The sequence below is a fragment of the Scardinius erythrophthalmus genome (genome assembly GCF_964197995.2).
Source record: "Scardinius erythrophthalmus genome assembly, chromosome: 14".
NCBI classification, from domain to species: Eukaryota; Metazoa; Chordata; class Actinopteri; order Cypriniformes; family Leuciscidae; genus Scardinius; species Scardinius erythrophthalmus.
Window position 1 is genome coordinate 17,848,779 of NC_138234.1, and position 22,804 is coordinate 17,871,582.

At 36.5% G+C, this 22,804-nt stretch overlaps 5 protein-coding genes across 9 annotated transcripts; all 5 read left to right on the forward strand.

Annotated features, from left to right (window-relative positions):
* The first annotated feature begins 89 nt into the window (after positions 1-89).
* LOC308702589 (CD48 antigen-like) lies at positions 90-1,824 on the forward strand. Its single transcript, XM_081385548.1, has 4 exons — positions 90-222; positions 325-630; positions 842-1,147; positions 1,232-1,824. Exons 1-4 carry the CDS (start codon positions 180-182, stop codon positions 1,444-1,446), a joined length of 870 nt encoding a protein of 289 aa, XP_081241674.1. The 5' UTR covers positions 90-179; the 3' UTR covers positions 1,447-1,824.
* Positions 1,825-2,204: 380 nt separating this feature from the next.
* Positions 2,205-7,620, forward strand: LOC308702591 (uncharacterized protein). Of its 2 annotated transcripts, XM_081385550.1 has the most exons (5): positions 2,205-2,257; positions 5,821-5,897; positions 6,000-6,314; positions 6,859-7,164; positions 7,249-7,609. In XM_081385550.1, the coding sequence occupies exons 2-5, from the start codon at positions 5,855-5,857 to the stop codon at positions 7,398-7,400; spliced, it is 816 nt and encodes a 271-aa protein (XP_081241676.1). In that variant the 5' UTR covers positions 2,205-2,257; positions 5,821-5,854; the 3' UTR covers positions 7,401-7,609. The 2 variants fall into 2 exon arrangements, with proteins under 2 accessions (XP_081241676.1, XP_081241677.1); XM_081385551.1 differs by lacking the exon at positions 2,205-2,257 and having other exon boundaries at positions 5,672-5,897; positions 7,249-7,620.
* Positions 7,621-8,830: 1,210 nt separating this feature from the next.
* LOC308702593 (CD48 antigen-like) lies at positions 8,831-11,490 on the forward strand. Its single transcript, XM_081385554.1, has 4 exons — positions 8,831-8,972; positions 9,075-9,386; positions 10,490-10,780; positions 11,041-11,490. The coding sequence occupies exons 1-4, from the start codon at positions 8,930-8,932 to the stop codon at positions 11,190-11,192; spliced, it is 798 nt and encodes a 265-aa protein (XP_081241680.1). The 5' UTR covers positions 8,831-8,929; the 3' UTR covers positions 11,193-11,490.
* Positions 11,491-13,099: 1,609 nt separating this feature from the next.
* LOC308702594 (SLAM family member 9-like) lies at positions 13,100-16,327 on the forward strand. Of its 3 annotated transcripts, none has more exons than XM_081385557.1 (5): positions 13,100-13,194; positions 13,349-13,453; positions 13,569-13,645; positions 14,325-14,615; positions 14,750-16,327. In XM_081385557.1, exons 3-5 carry the CDS (start codon positions 13,606-13,608, stop codon positions 14,899-14,901), a joined length of 483 nt encoding a protein of 160 aa, XP_081241683.1. In that variant the 5' UTR covers positions 13,100-13,194; positions 13,349-13,453; positions 13,569-13,605; the 3' UTR covers positions 14,902-16,327. The 3 variants fall into 3 exon arrangements, with proteins under 3 accessions (XP_081241683.1, XP_081241682.1, XP_081241681.1); XM_081385556.1 differs by having other exon boundaries at positions 13,131-13,194; positions 13,349-13,645; positions 14,325-14,419; positions 14,525-14,615; positions 14,750-16,321; XM_081385555.1 differs by having other exon boundaries at positions 13,131-13,194; positions 13,349-13,645.
* Positions 16,328-20,069: 3,742 nt separating this feature from the next.
* On the forward strand, positions 20,070-22,030 carry LOC308701719 (uncharacterized protein). Of its 2 annotated transcripts, XR_014031498.1 has the most exons (4): positions 20,070-20,168; positions 20,375-20,707; positions 21,226-21,516; positions 21,590-22,030. XR_014031498.1 is itself a non-coding variant. In XM_081384134.1 (3 exons), the coding sequence occupies exons 1-3, from the start codon at positions 20,123-20,125 to the stop codon at positions 21,309-21,311; spliced, it is 465 nt and encodes a 154-aa protein (XP_081240260.1). In that variant the 5' UTR covers positions 20,080-20,122; the 3' UTR covers positions 21,312-21,769. The 2 variants fall into 2 exon arrangements, 1 of the variants encoding a protein (XP_081240260.1); XM_081384134.1 differs by having other exon boundaries at positions 20,080-20,168; positions 21,226-21,769.
* The last annotated feature ends 774 nt before the right edge of the window (positions 22,031-22,804 follow it).

The following is a 22,804-nucleotide window of genomic DNA, read 5'->3' on the forward strand; positions in this document are numbered from 1 at the left end:
ACTAAACACTTAATTATTATGCAATTTTGTGACACTAAAACCACCAGCTGATGTAATTTGATATCACTTGACTAGTCAGTTTAAGGAACAGACATAAAACCATTTATAGAGACGTGAAGACTTGAAACTAAGTTTTTCATATTTGTGGAGTGTTTTAATCTTATTGGCTACTTTTAAAGATGTTTTGCATATTGATTTTCTTCTGTTTCTGGCATCTGGTTGGTGAGTTAAACATGATTTATGACTTCAGGTTCAGTACAGTGAGAGGATTTACATGAACTGTTATTTATTCTGATTATCTGTGTGTGTTTGGTTCTGATACAGATGGAGTGAAGATAGTGACAGTGATGGAGGGAGATTCTGTCACTCTTAATGTTAGTGATATACCAATACGTTATAAACGTTATATAGAGTGGAGGTTTGAAGCTGAAGATACTCGTATAGTCATGAGTCTTCTTGATGAGATGACAGGTAAAATTATATATGATTTTAATAAAAAATTCAGAGACAGACTACAGATCAACAATCAAACTGGATCTCTGACCATCAGCAACATCAGAACCACAGACTCTGGACTTTATCAAATGTACATTCGAGTCTTAAGAGAATCATTCAATGTTACTGTCTACAGTGAGTAGTTGAATTTAATGTGTTCTTTCCTCACTATATTTAAACAATCAATCAGTTTAAATATTTTATATATGTCAATATATTAAAAAACAATATTAATTGACAGCAGGCCAAGGATCATGTTGATAGAGCTTAAATGAATTAATTTATCCCAGAATATGTCTATAGTAAATAGTTAATTTGTTTTACATTATTCTCTCATGTTTTCCAGCTCGTCTTCCTATTCCTGTCATCACCAGAGATTCTACATGTTCTTCATCATCATCAGGATCGTCATCATCAGAGTTCAGATGTTCACTGCTGTGTTCAGTGTTGAATGTGAGTGATGTGACTCTCTCCTGGTACAAAGAAAACAGTTTATTGTCCAGCATCAGTGTGTCTGATGTCATCAGCAGCGTCTCTCTACATCTGGAGGTGGAATATCAGGATAACAACACTTACAGTTGTGTGCTGAACAATCCCATCAGCAACCACAGCAAACATCTGGACATCACTCAACTCTGTCAGACACATCCTGGTAAATCTAGTTCTGTTGCAATGCTGTTGGTGTGTTTTATCTTAAAGCGCAGGTTCTCAATAAAACCTCTTCTTCTGTCTTCAGACATTGTCCACTGTTACAGTTTCACTGAAGCTGTGATTCGATTGGTCGTCTCTGCTGTGGTGGGCGTGGCCGCTGTTACCATAGTGGTTTATGACATCACATCCAGAAGAGCTGAAAAGAAGCGGAGAACATCCCAGTCAGTCCCTGAAATATTAGGGATTTTTACCATTTTCAATGAATCACAAAATGGTCTAAATGATTCAGAATCAAAATGATCCTTATCCGGTGAATAACAAGAAAAGTCCTGGAGATCCATTGGTCAAAAAAAAAGAGCGGGAACCCTGTTAGATGCTTAAGTCTTGATAAGCTTTTGCACAGAATATTGTGATTTCTTTTTTAAAATAAAGAATATTGATTTGCACTTCTTCTCTTCTTCAAAGACAGTTAAAATCGAAAGCATGACGTTGAACAATATTAAAAATTCTTGTGTATAACTTGTCAGGGCTGAATGGATCCAGTTTGAACTGAGCTTCAGGAACTGAAGGTTGTTTGTTTGAATCCCAGTAGATCTGAAGGGTTTCCTGGATATGATTTTTCAATATCAAATGCTATAAATAAATTATATATAAAGAATCTGTATCAGTGTGATAATGAAAAATAAAAGAATATGAATCAATCCAAGTGCAGTAGATGTTTTATCAGCTCTACATGAAGTTGGGGCCAGAGTGACAAAAATGAAGTTTAGTTCTGTCTCTTGCACAGCATCTGTAACATATGATTACAGTGCCATCTACTGTTTCCTTCGTGAATAACACGTACAATCAATTATTAACCCTTTAAGGTACTACTCAACCGTTTGGTAGACCCCACTTTAAGTCACTATATTTAATTGAAAAATGCATCAAGCTTAACTCAACCTGAATGAGTCATCTCTATTGTTTGGTGTAGTTGTGCAATGCTAAAAAAATCCACTAGATGGCGCTGTGTCTGTGAGCAGCATGCCTTTTTATTGTTCCTTCAAACAGCATGTGACACAGCAAAAATTTACTCATCCTTTGATGACGCATATCGGCGGGACTTTTAAAGGTAAAACTATTTTGTTGACATATTATCGTTTCAGAGGAGATGTTAAACAGAATTATGTAACTTAATTAAACAAAAATAAGTCTTATAAGGGTCAAATAATTTTTTCAAAAAATGCTCTACCAAACGGTTGAGTAGTCCTTTTAGGGTAGAGAAGTTAGCTAATGTTGGTAAAATTAGCCAATGTTGGTAAAATTAGCTAATGTTGGTAAAATTAGCTATTTACAATGAACAAAAGGGTTAGTGTTGGTAAAATGATACATTTGATATTATTAAATTACATATTTGATGAGAAATATTTGATCAATATAGTATATAGTATCAATATAGTATCTCATGGGCTCAAGATACTATCTCGTGGGCTCAAGAAAGTAACTCGTGGCCTCAAGATAGTAACTTGTGGGCTCAAGGTAGTAACTCGTGGCCTCAAGATAGTATCTCGTGGGCTCAAGATAGTAACTCGTGGGCTCAAGATAGTAACTCGTGGCCTCAAGATAGTAACTCGTGGGCTCAAGATACTAACTTGTGGCCTCTAGATACTAACTCGTGGGCTCAAGGTAGTAACTCGTGGCCTCAAGATACTGTCTTGTGGCCTCAAGATAGTAACTCGTGGCCTCAAGATAGTAACTAGTGGCCTCAAGATAGTATCTCGTGGCCTCAAGATAGCAACTCGTGGCCTCAAGATAGTATCTCGTGGGCTCAAGATAGTAACTCGTGGGCTCAAGATAGTAACTCGTGGCCTCAAGATAGTAACTCGTGGCCTCAAGGTAGTAACTCGTGGGCTCAAGGTAGTAACTCGTGGGCTCAAGGTAGTAACTCGTGGCCTCAAGATACTAACTCGTGGCCTCAAGATACTAACTCGTGGCTTCAAGATACTAACTCGTGGCCTCAAGATACTAACTCGTGGCCTCAAGATACTAACTCGTGGCCACAAGATACTAACTCGTGGCCACAAGATACTATCTCGTGGCCTCAAGATACTAACTCGTGGCCTCAAGATACTAACTCGTGGCCTCAAGATACTAACTCGTGGCCTCAAGATACTAACTTGTGGCCTCTAGATACTAACTCGTGGGCTCAAGGTAGTAACTCGTGGCCTCAAGATAATGTCTTGTGGCCTCAAGATAGTAACTCGTGGCCTCAAGATAGTAACTCGTGGCCTCAAGATACTAACTCGTGGCCTCAAGATACTAACTCGTGGCTTCAAGATACTAACTCGTGGCCTCAAGATACTAACTCGTGGCCTCAAGATACTAACTCGTGGGCTCAAGGTAGTAACTCGTGGCCTCAAGATACTATCTTGTGGCCTCAAGATAGTAACTCGTGGCTTCAAGATACTAACTCGTGGCCTCAAGATACTAACTCGTGGCCTCTAGATACTAACTCGTGGGCTCAAGGTAGTAACTCGTGGCCTCAAGATACTATCTTGTGGCCTCAAGATAGTAACTCGTGGCCTCAAGATAGTAACTGGTGGCCTCAAGATACTAACTCGTGGCCTCAAGATACTAACTCGTGGCCTCAAGATACTCACTCGTGGCCTCAAGATACTAACTTGTGGCCTCTAGATACTAACTCGTGGGCTCAAGGTAGTAACTCGTGGCCTCAAGATACTGTCTTGTGGCCTCAAGATAGTAACTCGTGGCCTCAAGATAGTAACTCGTGGCCTCAAGATACTAACTCGTGGCCTCAAGATACTAACTCGTGGCTTCAAGATACTAACTCGTGGCCTCAAGATACTAACTCGTGGCCACAAGATACTAACTCGTGGCCACAAGATACTAACTCGTGGCCACAAGATACTATCTCGTGGCCTCAAGATACTAACTCGCGGCCTCAAGATACTAACTCGTGGCCTCAAGATAGTATTTCGTGGGCGTGGCCTCAAGATAGTAACTCATGGCCTCAAGATAGTAACTTGTGGCCTCAAGATACTATCTTGTGGCCACAAGATAGCAACTCGTGGCCTCAAGATAGTAACTTGTGGTCTCAAGATAGTAACAAAATCTTGAGGCCACGAGTTACTATCCTGAGGCCACAAGATAGTTATAATAAAATTTTTTTGACAAAGTGGGACTTGGGGGGGCTCCGTACTAATCAAATCTTGGTTGAAATTTTGCACCAGCACACACACACACACACACACACACACACACACACACACACACACACACACACACACACACACACACACACACACACACACTCACACTCACACACACACACACACACACACTCTTGATGTGTTTGGAGCCATCAATAGCAACCATCAGATTTTTTATTGGTCAAGACATTGCACTTAATATGACTTGTTCTGAATGTTGTTCTTTTACTATGAACAGACATCTCAACCGTTTGGTAGAGCACTGTATCTAAAATACTGTAGGATCTAATTTAAAAAAAAATATTGATTGTTGTTATTGTTATCATAATTGAATAAAAAATGCAAAGAAATAATTTTTCCTTTGCTTTTTTCATGGTGCGTACCTTAAAGGGTTAAAAAAAGATTATTAAAGTGACATTTGATCTGCTGTGGATTTAATTATTATCTTGTTTTTTTTTTTCTTCAGAATGTTGGACAGCATCTGTAATAATTAACTTAACTAGTTATGACTAATCTTCTAATGACTAATGACTAAACAATCGGTTCCCTTATTTTCCTTAATTTTCTGTCTGTATAACAACCAAAAATCCATCTTAAACAGATTTTTTTTTTTTTTTATAATAATAATAAAAAATAGGCCTAATTATAAGGAGCATTCCGACATTTCGCGCCAACACAGATTTGAATGACCCGGAATGATTTTCTTAAAGGTTTAATACAGGCGAATCATTGTCAATCGTGCAGCTGTACTGGGTATACCTCTATATTGAGCTTAAAAAAAGATATGCAGAAATGTCCCTTTAGAATTCATTTAGAAAGTGAGAAGTCTAAATGATGTCGGCAGCGACACAGATGATAAGCAGGAGACATAAATAAGTGAAAGTCACTTCCTTAAATGCACAAGCTCAATAGGCTACGTGTGAGTGTGTTTATGAGTGTTGAACTGCTTTTCGGCTCATTTGAACCTCACATTGACTTACAAAACAGCCTTTTTGTGAAACAGAGACTATATCATTCATAGAGGTCTATATGGAGAAAGCTAGCCGTTCATTCAGCTCAATAGAAGAAGTTCACGGTCTGCATGCTTTCTTCTTTCAGTCTTTTCTCTCAGTTTTGCTGTCAGGTTTTATAGCCAATCACCTGCAGTATAAATGTCCTGTGACTAATCATTTTGGAGCCAAACACAACTTAAATTTAATATTTAGATTAGCAAATGAATACATAAATAGTTGTTAAAATAAATCTTGTTAATAATAGGCCAAAAATTAAGTTGTGCTGGCTGTAACACGTGACTCAGAGATTGAGGAACAGGCGGTACATCTAACCATTTATAGAGGCATGAAGACTGAAGGAGACATACCGACAGAAAAGTTCCTCATTAGACTCACTATCTACAGTTTAATATACTAAAACGATTAGCAGATTTTATTTGAGATTAATTGCACATTTCTGTTGCTTTCCTCAGATTGGTGGAGTGTTTTAATCTTATACTTTTGAAGATGTTTTGCATATTCATTTTCTTCTGTTTCTGGCATCTGATTGGTGAGTTAAACATGATTTATGACTTCAGGTTCAGTACAGTGAGAGGATTTACATGAACTGGTATTTAATCTGATTATCTGTGTGTGTTTGGTTCTGATACAGATGGAGTGAAGATAGTGACAGTGATGGAGGGAGATTCTGTCACTCTTAATGTTAGTGATAAACACAGACATGAAATACATAAAAGACAGTTGTGGATTGGACCTGAAAATACTCTGATAGTCAAAGTTTTTTGGTTGGATGAGGAGACATATGCTATTATATATAATGATGATGATGACATATTCAGAGACAGACTACAGATCGACAATCAAACTGGATCTCTGACCATCAGCAACATCAGAACCACAGACTCTGGACTTTATGAACTACACTCTTCATTTTTTCAGAGAGAATCATTCAATGTTACTGTCTACAGTGAGTAGTTGAATTTATTTTGTTTGTAGGAGCCATTTATTTGCCTTATTTGAAGGATAATTGTGTAAATCTTTGTTTTCTTGAGAGGTGCACCCTCTGCAGGACAGGAGAAGCTTTAAGCCCTGGGTTTATCTGGGAGCACATGGTCTTTAGACCTTGCCTTCTGTTTGTTTGCCAGCAAAAGTTGTTTTGATTTCATTAAGTTTGAATTACTTTTTCTCTGTTCAAATCAGTTTATTTTCTCAGTTTATTTTCTGTGCAACTTGGTGGACAATGGATTTCTTAGACAAATGAAGCGTCTAACCCCTCTGCAGACCCAAGAAGTGACTAACAGGACAATTTGATTAAGGATAGTCACTACAGTGTTCTTTCATCAACATATTTAAACAATCAATCATTTGAAATATTTATATGTCAATACTGTATATTTAAACCAATATTAATTGGCAGCACAGGATACTGTTGATAAAGCTTAAATTAATTTATCCCAGAATATTTCTATAGTGAATAGTAATGTTTCACATTATTCTCTCATGTTTTCCAGCTCGTCTTCCTATTCCTGTCATCACCAGAGACTCTACATGTTCTTCATCATCATCAGGATCGTCATCATCAGAGTCCAGATGTTCACTGCTGTGTTCAGTGTTGAATGTGAGTCATGTGACTCTCTCCTGGTACAAAGGAATCAGTGTATTGTCCAGCATCAGTGTGTCTGATGTCATCAGCAGCGTCTCTCTACATCTGGAGGTGGAATATCAGGATAACAACACTTACAGTTGTGTGCTGAACAATCTCATCAGCAACCACAGCAAACATCTGGACATCACTCAACTCTGTCAGACACATCCAGGTAAATCTAGTTCTGTTGCAATGCTGTTGGTGTGTTTTATCTTAAAGCGCAGGTTCTCAATAAAACCTCTTCTTCTGTCTTCAGACATTGTCCACTGTTACAGTTTCACTGAAGCTGTGATTCGATTGGTCGTCTCTGCTGTGGTGGGCGTGGCCACTGTTGCCATAGTGGTTTATGACATCACATCCAGAAGAGCTGAAAAGAAGCGGAGAACATCCCAGTCAGTCCCTGAATAATGATCCATATGTTTTCACATCTGTGCAATATGTCAGGATTCCCACAGTCACACAAAACCTTGAAATATTAGGAATTGTTTCCTAGGCTACATGTAGTTCTGTCTCTTTCACAGCATCTGTAATATATAATTTAGCATAGTGTCATCTACTGGTTAGCTACTTCGTGAATAAAAGGTACACTCAATTATTAAAGAGAGATTATTAAAGTTAATACGCTATGGATGTTTTCTTTCTTTCTTTTGTTTTTCTGCTTTTATAATTTTTTTTTTTACACCCTGCCAGAATGATTGACAGCATCTGGAATTAACGGAACTGGTTGAAGGATTATGACTAATCTTTTAAAAATAATCGGTTCCCTGATTCTTAACTCCTCAGCCTGTACAAACAAAAATCCATTTATAAACATATTTTAAAACTTTGCGTTGTCGGAGTACAGCGCACGCGGTGGCTCGAGTGACGCCATGCTGTTTGAGTTCCGAGTTCAGACCGTTAGCGTTACTAGGTAACAGAGTTTGGCTAATGTTCTGGCAAGGTTCTCTTCTCTCAAAGTTATAAACAAAAGTTTTTCTTGTGACGTTCATAGAATGTCCATTCAAAGTTATCTGGTCTGTAATAATTTTCCCAAAAACAACAGCACGTCATTTAGCCTAAAGCCTACATTGTTCATGAAACTTTTTTTTTTTTTCTGAAATGTTTTAGTTGGATGTTTGTTTAACATTTTTTTAAATGATAAAAATGCTGACTGCAGCTTCACAGATGATCAGCAGAAATAAATGTGTGAAACTAATTCACTTCCTGAACTGAATGAGCTCAATAGACCCTTTTCACAGACTGTGAAGAGACGTTGTAACGGTCATCAACATCGTAAATCCTGCAACGTTTTTTATATTTTAATTTTATTTTTATGTGGCCTACATACTTTGTATTATATTACCTTCGCATCAAATTACAAGAAACTAATGCTGCCATGAGATTGTTTCTAATACTTTTTTCTCTCTTCTGACTGCCTTGATCAATCTTTTTGAAAGGTGTTAATTGCGGAGTTTTCCTTTTGCTATTTGAACAAATGGGAACACAAAAAATATATTAATGTAGTCTCTCATTCATCGGCGCTATAAATATTTACCCAACTATGACGACTTCCGCTTATGAGAAACCTTGAAATGTGAAAAAGGTCCATATGTGTGGGTTTATAGGTGCAGGACTGCTTTTCTGCTGTCTTTTAACTCAGTTTAGATGTGGTTTTATAGCCAAACACCTCCAGTATAAATGTCATGTGACTAATCATTCTGGAGCCAAACACAATTTAAATTGAATATGCAGATGTGCAAATTAATAAATAAATAGTTTTTTTAATAAATCTTGTTAATATTATGCCAAAAAATAAGTGCTGTATGGACTGTAACACGTGACTCGTGAGATTGAGGAACAGACAGAAGGAAAAGTTCCTCCATTAGACTCATTACAGTTTAAGGCTACTAAAACGATTAGCAGGTTTTATTTGGTTTTAATCTCGTACTTTTGAAAAAATGTTTTGCATATTGATTTTCTTCTGTTTCTGGCATCTGATTGGTGAGTTAAACATGATTTATGACTTCAGGTTCAGTACAGAGAGAGGATTTACATGAACTGGTATTTAATCTGATTATCTGTGTGTGTTTGGTTCTGATACAGATGGAGTGAAGATAGTGACAGTGATGGAGGGAGATTCTGTCACTCTTAATGTTAGTGATAAACACAGACATGAAATACATAAAAGACAGTTGTGGATTGGACCTGAAAATACTCTGATAGTCAAAGTTTTTTGGTTGGATGAGGAGACATGTGATATTACATATTATGATGATGATGACATATTCAGAGACAGACTACAGATCGACAATCAGACTGGATCTCTGACCATCAGGAACATCAGAACCACAGACTCTGGACTTTATCAAATACGCACTCTAGTCTTAAGAGAATCATTCAATGTTACTGTCTACAGTGAGTAGTCTTTCCTTGCCATATTTTAACAATACATCATTTTAATTATTTTATGTTTTGAAATGTTGTATATATGCTAATATGTTAAAAATATTAATTGACAGCAGGACACAGATACGGTTGATATTAAAGTGCCCCTATAATGGTTTTTTGAATATTCCCTTTCATGCAGTGTGTAATATAGCGGTTTGTGAATGTAAACGTTCTGCAAAGTTGTAAAGTCGAAAGTGCACGATAAATAAAGATTGTGTCCCAAAAGAAAGAATCAACTCTGAACCGCCAATACGAGTCGTTTTTAACTCGAATCCTACAGCTTTACGGTTCTACGTCACTAGAAGATACAATGTTGTATGTTTTCTGCCTGCGAACAACTTGACCAGCCCACAACACGTTATTTTACTGACGACTGCGGGATTCACTTACTGAAATAGTTAATGCTAATCAGATGTGGGCCACTATTACCTAAAACTGTCTATTAATGCAGATTGTCTGTCGTTCTCACTACTTTGAGTAAATATAAAGGTTGGAGCAAGATTTGTTTTACAAACGTTTGTTACATCAGTCATTCACATTAGTGCTGGGCGAACATATGCACTGTTGTATGCACTGCAATAAATTAAAAATATGCACATCGTTTTTGTTGATGGACAAACACTTGTTAATGCTAATGAAGAGGAATTGCAGTTAAAACATCTCATATAATGTACCTCAGACTGAGTAGCGTATCATTGAGAAACGTCCTGCTCAAGTCGACCTTTCAATGAAGGTTGTTTCTAATGTTTCGTTATTGGAGTTAGCTTTCGAAACACGGTATGCGGTAGCCCAATCACAACAGAATGAGCTGTCCAATCAGAGCAGGCTCTCGAAAAGGAAGGATTTAGAGGAACTGATTCATCCACCGAGTCGTTTCAGAATCATTGAACCGTGTGGTGATGTGCAATGTATATTATGAGAAAATGAAAGTGTTTTTTGACTTTTGATGCATGTAAACATGTTGTAGGAGACTCCAAAACAAAATTAGGAGACTTTAAAAAAAGCATAATAGGGGCACTTTAAATTCGTTTATCCCAGATTTATTTTACATTATTCTCTCATGTTTCCAGCTCATCTTCCCATACCTGTCATTATCAGAGTCTCTTCAAATGGTTCATCATCATCAGTGTCCAGATGTTCACTGCTGTGTTCAGCTGTGAATGTGAGTCATGTGACTCTCTCCTGGTACAAAGGAATCAGTGTATTGTCCAGCATCAGTGTGTCTGATCTCAGCATCAGTCTCTCTCTACCTCTGGAGGTGGAATATCAGGATAACAACACCTACAGTTGTGTGCTGAACAATCCCATCAGCAACCAGACTCAACATCTGGACATCAGTCAATTCTGTCAGACATGTGCAGGTACATCAAGGGTGATATTACTACATTTATATATAAATAGCACAGACAAATGTAGACTGAACCCATCCTGAAAATAGGGGGGGGCTCTTGAGGAGTGAGATATGTCAGAGAGAAGTTGAAGAAAATATTTTATCTGAGCTGTGTGCGTATGATGTTTACTCATCTTACAAAACGTAATAAATAACCATCTGTTACAGCAATTGCTTCCAGTTGAGATGCTGTTGGTGAGTTCCCAATAAAACCTCTTTTTCTGTCTTCAGACCGTGTCCACTGTTGTGGTTTCACTGAAGCTGTGATTCGATTGGTCATCTCTGCTGTGATGGGCGTGGCTACTGTTACCATAGTGGTTTATGACATCCGATCAAGAGGAGCTGAAAAGAAGCGGAGAACATTCCAGTCAGTCCCTGAATGACAACAATAATAGAAAACCTGTAAATATCAGAGAATTTTACAATTCCAGGACAGGAAATCAATAAAGTCTTAATGAAAACATAATGGAAATTTGAGTATACTTTTTTTTTTCCTGCTGTAAAATTTTTCATAAACTATTGATATTGTTTTGAGTAAAACTTGCTTGAAAGCCATGTTCAAATTGTGAGTGTATTGTTCTTTTGAGTAGGTTCTTTTCAAACTGAGATTATTTTATATGCTCAAATGCTAACAACCCCACAAGTTTGTGGAGCTGGAGTTGATAAAAATTCACAAGATGTAAAATAAGTCTTTGAAGTCTTTGTGTGTATGTGAAGTTTTAGCTCAAAATACCCCACCGATATTTTTATATAGCATGTTAAAGTTGTCACTTTGTGAGGTTGAGCAAAAACACACTGTTTTTCTGTCTGTCCCTTTAAATGCAAATGAGCTGCTGCTCCCGACGCAGTGGGTGGAGCTTCAAGAGCTCATGTCCTTTTACCTCACACAGATATGCACTGAAAATTAATTCTTTTATGTTCAAACTGGAGTCAGACAATGATGGAGAGACTCAAAAAGAGGTGACAACATGCAACAGGACATTTCTGAAATGTAATGTAGCTTATGTGTAGTTATCTTCTAGTCATTGATTAGCATATTCTGTCATGATAATCTATAAATTGCGTTTATGTAAATTTCAGGGTTAGTGATGTCAGTAACCCTGGAGGAATGTTGTGTAGTCCCTACCAGCCGTTTGTTGTAGTCCTTAAAAAACGATTTCTGTAAAAGGAATGATCTTCCTTTGCTCTAAACTTTGAGCATTGTAACTTTGCAGATGTTGTTTATGCTCAAACAGCAACATTACACACTAACTGAAATTAAAAAAGTGAAATCATAATCAACCACCCCTTTAACATTTAGGCCTTATAAACAGAATTACATTTTGAAACATTGTAAATATTGAGTCATCTCTTATAAAAAAAGAAAGTGTGATGCAGCAGAAAGGTTGCAGTATAGTTATCACACTCTAAATGTTTTTTTTTTTTTTTTACATGACACAAAGACCATATTAGAACTGCAAATGTTCAAATTTGTCTAGTGTATAGAGATATTTCACAATTTTCCCTTTAAATGACATATAGCCTTACATCATTCGAGTCGCTGCTTCTGTTTTAAATGAGGAATTTCACAAAAAACAGACTGCTCGGAATTAGGTGCAAAAGTTACGCACTAAACCACAAACAAATCAGCAGCAGCTTAGGGGGAGACACATATTAACAAATACTGTGTAACGCTCTGTACAAAAAGTGGGCCAACCACTAATTCACTGGTATGAGTCAATCAAAACATTGAAAAATAATTTGTTAAAACAAAAGAATCAATTCCTAAGGATTCCTAAACTATAGAGTCAACTCTCTTTACAATAGTTTGTTTTTCTAGAGTTAAATCCAATAGGGCTAAAGTTGAGGAATCGACTATTTTGTCCTTTTTATGACAAACACTTATTGAATACAGAATCAAAATTGTAAACTGACTGTAAATATGGATATTTTCCCCCGTCTGAAAATGGCCCAATGTAACCCAAATACAGATTGTGTAAATGTTAAAAATACAAAAAAAAAAAAAACATTGCTTGTTCTGTCCGAAATCTGTTACCAGTAACCACAACCTTATAAATTTGTTTGCTCAAATGTGCAAATTACACATTTCCTTTTCCACATAAGTCTTTGGGGTGCCAAACGTTCGATTAAAATAGGAGAATAGCCATCTCATCAATCACATTCACACATGCACATATTCACATCCAAACTGTCAAAAATAGTGTTGTTTTGCAGCCTATATGAAATGTCAGTAACACATGACTAGAGGAACAGACTTTTAGCCAAATAAAGTACGGTTGGAGGAGTTGCAGACATAAGAGTTCCTTTATTAGACTTCCTCCAGTATCTCATGCAGTTGAACAATGTTTTGTGCATTTATTTCCTTGTATTTATTACATTTGGTTGGTGAGTTAAACATGTTTTTTGGCTTTGATTAGCTAGTCAGAGGTTTTTCATTAACTGTTACTTTATGCTTCAGTAGACCTATGACGACAGAACATTCATTTTTGGGTGAACTGTTCTTTTGATCTTGTTAACCATGTGTGTTTTGTTCTGATAGATGGAGTAAATATAGTGTCAGTGACGGAGGGAGATTCTGTCACTCTACACCCTGATGATACTGTCAGATCATTACCTTATGTACAGTGGAGATTTGGACCTGAAGGTACTATTATAATCATTCAATTTAATGGAGGAGGACCTGTTATTACATATTTTAATGAGAAGAGAATCAGAGACAGACTACAGATTGACAATCAAACTGGATCTCTGACCATCAGGAACACCCGAACCACAGACTCTGGACTTTATGAACTCATGATGAAATCCAGGCTGTTATTCAGTGTTACTGTCTATGGTGAGTATTGAGCTTGATATGCCCCGTCCTCAACAAGTACTGCTAAATTATTGTACATATGCCACAATAATAGTTGACATGACGGTATTTATGCATTTGTTTCTTTGAAAGCTTGCTGGGATAAACTCAAACCGAAGGTCTAAAAAAAGCTAAAAATAAGTGACAATAATCTGAAAAGAAAAGGTCTAACAGACTTATCCATTACTGGTGTAACGGCTTGTTCAGCATGACCAGTCAAATGCTACGGTTGCAAAGATAGATGGAAATAGATAGGCTATGTGTGGTTTTGACACCTTCAGAACAAAGAAAGCGAAGCAAGCTCTTTTAAATACCATATCTAACATCTTGCAAGCACTGTTTCTGCAAAAGCACACCTAGTAGCCTACCGTGAATTACTAATTCTGAGAAACATTACTCAGAGTGTTTGTAATACATCCAATATCTAACAAAACACAAGTAGCTAAGATATATCTCTTAACGTATATGAACATGTGAGTACATCATATTCTTGGAAAATACGGTACTGAATATCAATGAATGAACGAATAATAAGTAAGGAACAAATCATAAATGAATAGTAAAATATTAATTAAGAAAATCCTCACAAACATTGACCGTTTGTATACACTACTCACCCTCTATGAATTTAAATTGTTTGTAAAAAATATATATTTTTCAGCTCGTCTGCCCATTCCCGTTATCACCAGAGACTCTTCAAACTGTTCATCATCATCATCAAGCCAGAACTGTTCGCTGCTGTGTTCAGTGTTAAATGTGAGTGATGTGACTCTCTCCTGGTACAAAGGAATCAGTGTATTGTCCAGCATCAGTGTGTCTGATCTCAACAACATCTCTCTACATCTGGAGGTGGAATATCAGGATAAAAACACTTACAGTTGTGTGGTGAACAATCCCATCAGCAACCAGACCAAACATCTGGACATCAGTCAATTCTGTCAGACATGTGCAGGTACTTAACATCAGCAGTAATAATAATAAATATTTACAGAAGTACCACAGACAAATGGTTTTGCTTTCAGTTGAGATGTTGTTGGTGAGTTTGTCATAAAGTAATCTCAATAAAACCTCTTCTTCTGTCTTCAGACCATGTCCACTGTTGTGGTTTCACTGAAGCTGTGATTCGATTGGTCATCTCTGCTGTGGTGGGCGTGGCTACTGTTACTATAGTGGTTTATGACATCAGATCAAGAAGAGCTGAAAAGAAGCGGAGAACATCCCAGTCAGTCCTTGAATGACGGTCATGGAAAACCTAGAAATATCATATAATTTTACAAATTCAGGATAGGAAATGAATATTTTAATGTAAACATGGAAATTTGAATATACATTTTCTTTCTGTTGTAAATATTTCATTAACTAAATATTGATTTTGTTTGGAGTAAAACTTGCTTTTAGACCAGTGATGTTCAAGTTGTGACTGAATTGTTCTTTTGACTCAATGAATCAGTCAAACAGTTCACAAAATGCTCAAAATGATTCCATTGCAAATCAAAATGATTCACAAACTACTGGAATAGGTCGTCGAAAGCCATTGGTTAAAAAGAGCCGGAACCCTAGATGGTGATGACAAAGTCTCAGTCAACTCTTGGAATTGGTGCGATTTTTTAATTAATTTTTTCATATAAAGAATATTGCTTTGCATATTTTGCTTCTTCAAACCGTGTTTAAAATCTAGAGCATGATAGTGAATTTTAAAGATTCTTTGTGCAATTTGCTGGGCTGAATGGATTCAGTTTGAACTAGCATCAGGAACGGAACGTTGTTTGTTTGAATCCTCATCCTCATTGATAATTTTATATGCTTAAATGCGATATGTCAATGTAAGTTTTACAGAAAAATACAACAATAGGAATCAGTTGAGTTTCATTTTTTTTTTAAGAACAATGTAGGGTAGGCTACTCCAGTGTGAAATGGGATGATGTGGGAAAATATGTAATTTTGAATAAATTTTAACGACTAATTTTGAATGTTTATCAGAGAATGGTGCAGTAATAGCATCTAACCAGCAGAGGCGAACTGGATAATGCTAACCAAAACACCCATCTTCCAACACTTCACTAAAAACAGGAAAACACTGTCTTTATTTACTCACCCTCTCTCAAACCGCATTCAAATGTGACACGTATTGGTTAACTAAGCAAACTAACTAACCAAAAATTTTGATTTGCTGTTATGAACTAGAAAGAGAAAAGACACGTAGCCTATTAGAGAGATATCGAGGAAAAGACTGGAGTTCTGACAATTTTTTTAAAATTGTATATACAATTGTAAATTTATAATTTTTATGATTTTTATGAAAAATATTCAGAGTAACTTCACTGTAATTCACTGTATTGTTGCCAAATTCAGTTCACACATCACTGCTGTCCTGATGGTTATACTACAACACTTATTAAAAAAAAAGTTTTTAATTGTATATGCAATTGTACATGTTTCTTTTTGATGATTTTTATTATGAAAAATATTCAATAACGTCACTGTAATTCACTGTATTGTTGCCAAATTCAGTTTACACATCACTGATGTCCTGATGTCAAACAATGTCTAGTTTAAAAATGAGAATGAGAATTTCTGGCCTTTTCCCAGGATTTGTGATAGGCTGTGTTTGTATTGGCATTCATTTGCACTTTCTTTAATAAATCAACTATTAAGTGTAGTGCTAAATTCATTGTTTCTAATCATATTAATGCATGGTTGCTTTATCTGGAATTCTACAAAATGTTTCTCTCTCTCAAAATTATACTGTATATGATCTGTGTGCTTTTCCAAACTGCACAGCAAGTTTAAGTCTGAGAAATGGACTTTAGGGTAGACTCCATATTTTACATGAATTAGAATTAAAGGGGTCATGACATGGATTTTATATATCATTTTAATGTTCCTTGAGGTTCATGTATACCAAAGCCCCTAAAAAGGACAAATATGCAATGTGAGGAAAAAATATTTTTCAAAGCTTTTGTGTTATATATATATATATTATATTATATTGCGTTAAATACGGTCACTGCTTAGTTAAAGGAGTTCATTAAAAATGGCAATACATTCACAGATTTGAAAATAATTGAGTTGGGCCAACTTAATTTCAAACAATGTAAATTGAGTTGGGCCAACTTAATTTTGGAAAATTTAAATTCCAAATATTAATTATTGAGCTGGGCCAACTTAGTTTAAAACAATTTAAATTGAGTTGGGCCAACTTAATTTTGAACAATTTAAATTCCAAATATTAATTATTGAGTTGGGCCAACTTATTTTTGGAAAATTTAAATTCCAAATATTAATTATTGAGTTGGGCCAACTTTATTTTTGGAACAATTTAAATTGAGTTGGGCCAACTTAATTTTAAACAATTTAAAATTCCAAATATTAATTATTGAGTTGGGCCAACTTAATTTCGAACAATGTAAATTGAGTTGGGCCAACTTAATTTAGAACATTGTAAATTGAGTTGGGTCAACTTAATTTTGAACAATTTAAATTCCAAATATTAATTATTGAGTTGGGCCAACTTAATTTTGGAAAATTTAAATTCCAAATATTAATTTTTGAGTTGGGCCAACTTTATTTTTGGAACAATTTAAATTTAGTTGGGCCAACTTAATTTTGAACAATTTAAATTCCAAATATTAATTATTGACTTGTGCCAACTTAATTTTGGAAAATTTAAATTCCAAATATTAATTATTGAGTTTAGAATTATTAATTTAGAACAATTTAAATTGAGTTAAAAAAAAGCTATCCCGACATTAACCCTTGTTTTTTGTAATCTCCGGTCACGTTTCCTTTTACGGTATATTTTGGACTTTTTCGACGACGAAGACTCCTTATCCTGTGACTCAGCATATGTATGGTCCTCCATTATAAATAACCGTGCAGTGCAGCCTTTTAAACTTGCCAGGGCAGTGAAGCGCCTCTCACTGCTCTGCTCCTCCGTTTCTGCTGGTTTCAGTCACGTGACGCTGGCTCTGAACGAAAACGCGTTGTGGAAACGCGTTGGCCTAGTACTTTTTGTCACTCTCTGCTATTATAGTTTTTCAAGATGGCGGAACTACATGGAAGCCTCCGTGGACCTACCTGTCCCATGTATATAAAGATAATAAATTCTTTGTTTACGAGGATAAGTCAGATCAATGGCATAGGTGTTTGTACACCATTGAGGACACATTTATGAATAAAAATATTGATTTTAGATAATAAAATACCTATAAAAATTACACATTGTCCCTTTAAGTCCAAGTTCAAAATAAAACTCTATGACCCGCTCCATTGTTTACGTATGGAGCTGTCTGAAACACTGCCAGCGGGACTTTAAACATTAAGTGTTTGTCCGAAGTTTTGCGAGAGAACACAATTGTGTTTGCGAGAGAGCGCTTTGCATTCTATTAATAATATGTTTCTGTTTTGTGGTATTCTGTACAAAATAAATCAATAAATAATTCCACTGATGATGGTCAAATGTTTTTGCTCCAAACCTGATTAAGTCAGAGACTTAAATTATAAACATGAGTTGATGTTTGAATGCAACCACATTAAAGTTTTATCTGTGTTAAGACTATGAAACAAGATGGCTTTATTTCAGGACTGGAAGATATCAATGAAATACAAATACAGATCTGGTATCTAAATGCAAGCAACCTTAAACATAAAGTGATCAAATATTCCTGGATAAAAAAAAAAGTTCCATAACCCCAGTGGTCTGATGGAAAATAGATCTTTTGGAATGACACTAAAAAGTTTTGCAAGAACACAAAAGCTTTGAAAAATATTTTTTCCTCACATTCCATATTTGTCCCTTTTAGGGGCTTTGGTATACATGAACCTCAAGGAACATTAAAATTATATATAAAATCCATGTCATGACCCCTTTAATTCTAATTCATGTAAAATATGGAGTCTACCCTGACTAAAGTCCATTTCTCAGACTTAAACTTGCTGTGCAGTTTGAAAAAGCACACAGATCATAGTATAATTTTGAGAGAAAGAAACATTTTGTAGAATTCCAGATAAAGCAACCATGCATTAATATGATTAGAAACAAATTTTTAGCACTACACTTAATAGTTGTGATTCGGCACTTTGCACATGCGCTTTGAATTGTTATTGCACTAATTTAGTTTGTCAACAAGGTGTCAGCACTGAAACGGGCCATTGTTTCACAGTCTGAAAAGACAAAATAGCAAAATAATATAAACAAACAAAATAGCTGCCAGTGTTGATGAGCGCTTGTGTGAGGGAAATTAAAAGATACCAGCAACTCTGTTTTAAACAAGTACAAAGACATTTTTATCGTAACTTTTGGAGCGAAAAAGCGCTGAGACTGGACTAGGACGAATTTTTCTAGTGCGCGAGCAACTGTTCTCTCCAAAATGCGCGAGACTGTGCGCGTACATTAAAAACGAAGCATGAAAAACAAAACGTTTATTCTTAATGTCAGTGTGTTATAAATATAAAGCAAGCTATATAGAGCGCTCCCATTACAGAGCTGTCGTCCCTAATATGTATGGTAATATCCTACCCTAACCCTATATTAAGTGCATGTTACTTAATATTACTCAGTAGCCTACTTAAATTTTAAATTACACTGTAACAATGACACCTTAAAATAAAGTGTAACCGAAAGTTGTAATTTGTGGCTCTTTGTGGCATTTTATGTGGTTTAAATGTGGCCCACTTGGCCTCTGAACTTGAGTAGCCCTGCTCTACACACTTATGTTAGTGATATACACAGACGTTATATAGGCTAAGTTATAGAGTAGAGACTTGCAGCTGAAGATACTTGTATAGAGACATTCGGCTTGATAAGAAGACAAGTGAAATGATATATTATGAGATGATCAAATATTCAGAGACAGACTACAGATCAACAATCAAACTGGATCTCTGACCATCAGGAACATCAGAACCACAGACTCTGGACTTTATCAAATGTATTAAATTAAAATGTATAATAATGTCTATGCGAATGGCAATAAACTGAACCTTCATCAAACAATCACAGCAATTTGAGGGTAAATAAATGGGTGACGTGTTCCTTTAAGAAAAGTTACTTACTCTTTTTAGGTTAAAATGACTGATTAAATTAAATTATTGTTCATTCTGAACTATGGACTCTGAACAAACACTAAACACTTAGTGGTTCTGAAATGCTGAAAGAGGAAATGATGGTCAAAGAACGACAGTAATAGTTCAGTTAGTGTGAAATGAGAAGTTGTCTTGAAAGTAGTGTTGTAGCCCAGGTTTCTTTGGTTAACAACTACAAGACCCCCATATGCACCAAACTATCAGGGGCCCAAAAACCCTATAGCAACGCCCAAGTCTTCCTGTAGTCAGAATTAAAAGCAGTGGTTCTCACTTCTGCATTTGCACAACTACACCCCTCACCTGCATTATTATATCAAGAATCAATCATTTTCACAGAAAACTGCCTAAGCATCAGTCATCCAACTGCTGAAAAATATGGCTTACACATGTGCTTTTGGCTTAAACATTTGGCTGTTAGTGGGTAAGTTATGTCTTTTAATTCTTGCTGTTGTGCTGTTTTTTTTTAATAATATTTTTTTATTTACAGTATCTGGCTTTTGGAAGAGATCATAAAGGAACAGTTAACCAATGAAATCAAAATGATCAAATTTATCAATAAGTAATATAGAGCAGCATTTGTTGAGCACCACATTTAATAACTGGAATAGTTTCTTGTCTGTTCTCCAGGTGTGTTTGGTCCTCAGACAGGTGGAACGGAGACGGTATCAGCGATGGAGGGAGATTCGGTCACTCTACACACTGGACGTACTGAAATACTGACAGATGAACGCGTACTGTGGATTTGGCTTAGAAGTTCAGACATTTGTATAGCCCAAATGGCTAAGCAGGTCATCTCTTTTCCTGATGGCAATGAGATTTTCAGAGACAGACTCCAGTTAGACAACAAAACTGGGTCGATCACCATCACAAGTATCACAACTACACAGAATGGACTGTATGAACTAATCATCGCCCGTGCCAACAAAGTTTCAAACAAGATTTTTAATGTGAACGTCTATGGTGAGCAGTTCAGATATTGTTTTTGTTTTTTTTGCCCTGTCCTCATAGAGATAATCTTACTATTATCTATAAGCTATTGTGCTCTAAAACAATGACGGAAATTCGCATTTAGAAGATATAAGCACCCAAAACTTGCAGTCTCTCACTAGGATCAATGATTTTGATGACATCACTCCACTTCAGCTTCTCATCAGATTTTCTGTCCAATCAAATGCTCTCTAGTCTAGAATCTGAATGAAGTCTAGTTTCGCTTTAGTGATATGGAGGAGATTAGTAGGAGAAATGGTTGTAGAAATTAAGAGGAAACTGCGGTGGCTTTACCGAGCTCAAACGAAAATGAAAAACTATTGTTTTTTTTTGTTTTTTGTTTTAAAGGGGAGGAGCTTTTTGATATGCCCCGCCCAGTCTTCCTGTTTTAGTGTAAATTACGTGAACACATTGAATAATACTGCAATAAATCACGTTGAATATTATTTCTCATAGTTTTTTTCATACTGTGATACTTGTTTTTATTATAGGAAGGGATTTGTCACATTTGGTGGTCCCTGTCATTACCAGTGAACGTCCTTCATCATCAAGCTCAGAATGTGTCCTGATGTGTTAAGCAGTGAATGTGAGTCATGTGACTCTCTCCTGGTACAAAGGAAACAGTTTATTTTCCAGCATCAGTGTGTCTGGTCTCAACAACAGCGTCTCTCTACCTCTGGAGATTGAGTGTCTGGATGATTCCTACAGCTGTGTGCTCAACAATCCCATCAGCAACCAAACTAAACTTCTTAACAACACTGAACTCTGCCAACCATGTCCAGGTAAGTCAGCGCTGAGCGGTACTACATTTGTACATTTAATCCAAACACTGAATCAGTCTTCTTTTGTCCTCAGACTCTGTCCATTGTTGCAGTTTCACTGAAGCTGTGATTCGATTGGTCGTCTCTGCTGTGGTGGGCGTGGCTACTGTTGCCATAGTGGTTTATGACATCACATCCAGAAGAGGAGAAGAGACTTCAACAACCGAGCTTGACTTTTGCAATATATATGCTAATTAAACAAAAGCACACAAGCAAAACTCCTGCTGTGGTTTATTTGGTCTGAGGTTCTGCCCTGTTTTTGCCATAGAGACTGACCGACATTACCAATATTTTTATGACCAATATTTATCTATTTATAAACATCTGAAAATAAAAGTTAACTATTAGTCCTACTTACAAATGAATAACCGATTAAGTAAAAAACACTGTGAATATTGTTTGAAACAGTCAAGCTAAATATAGGTCTATCTAGCCAATGTTTGTGTTTACATTTAATAAAAGAGATAGCCTGGCTAACGTCAGACCTCTTCTCATTGAGACGTGGTCTGGGAACCACATGTTCATTTTCTCATATTTGAGGCGTGGTTTACGAATGCCCAGAGCAGTTTATTGGGCGCTACGAATGTCTATCAAATGCGCCTGTACGCAGCTCATAGCCAATCGTTTCAATTATACCAGATGACGTATGTAGAGCAACAGAAATTCGACGAGGAAGAAGACGAAATAAACTTGCGTTCTCACTATCTAAGGCTGCATCGAAAGGTAACTTCCCGTCTGCCGCCATGTTGGATCCATAGATATAAACAAACTGCTTTGGTGTGTCGCATAGACGTCATCATCGTCTTGCTGCTCCCTCCCCGTTCTGTGATTGGTTCCCTTTTTGAGGGGAAAATCTGGTCCATGGTGTCCAGGCTGCCTAGCAGCGTGAATAAAATCGCGCTGCGCTCAAGGCAGCATGGGGAAACCCAGGCTATAAAAGAGAGGCATAAGAGCACAGAAACGTGAATACTGCACATTGGAAACTGTATCAAACCTTTGAGCTTCTTCAGTTCAGTTCTGCTCCTGCCTTCCTGTGGAGTTTAATAAAAACAGAACGATTCTTTAAAAAAAAAATAATTATCACATATGTCCAAAATCGAAGGCGTGAGTGAAAATCCAGTAAAAGTGCCCCTAGTACACCGCCCACCAGCCACCACACACCAGCTTATTGGTGGAGAGGAGACAGAGTGATGAAGCCAATCAGTATAAATGTGGATGATTAGGAGGCCATGATGGATAGAGGCCAATG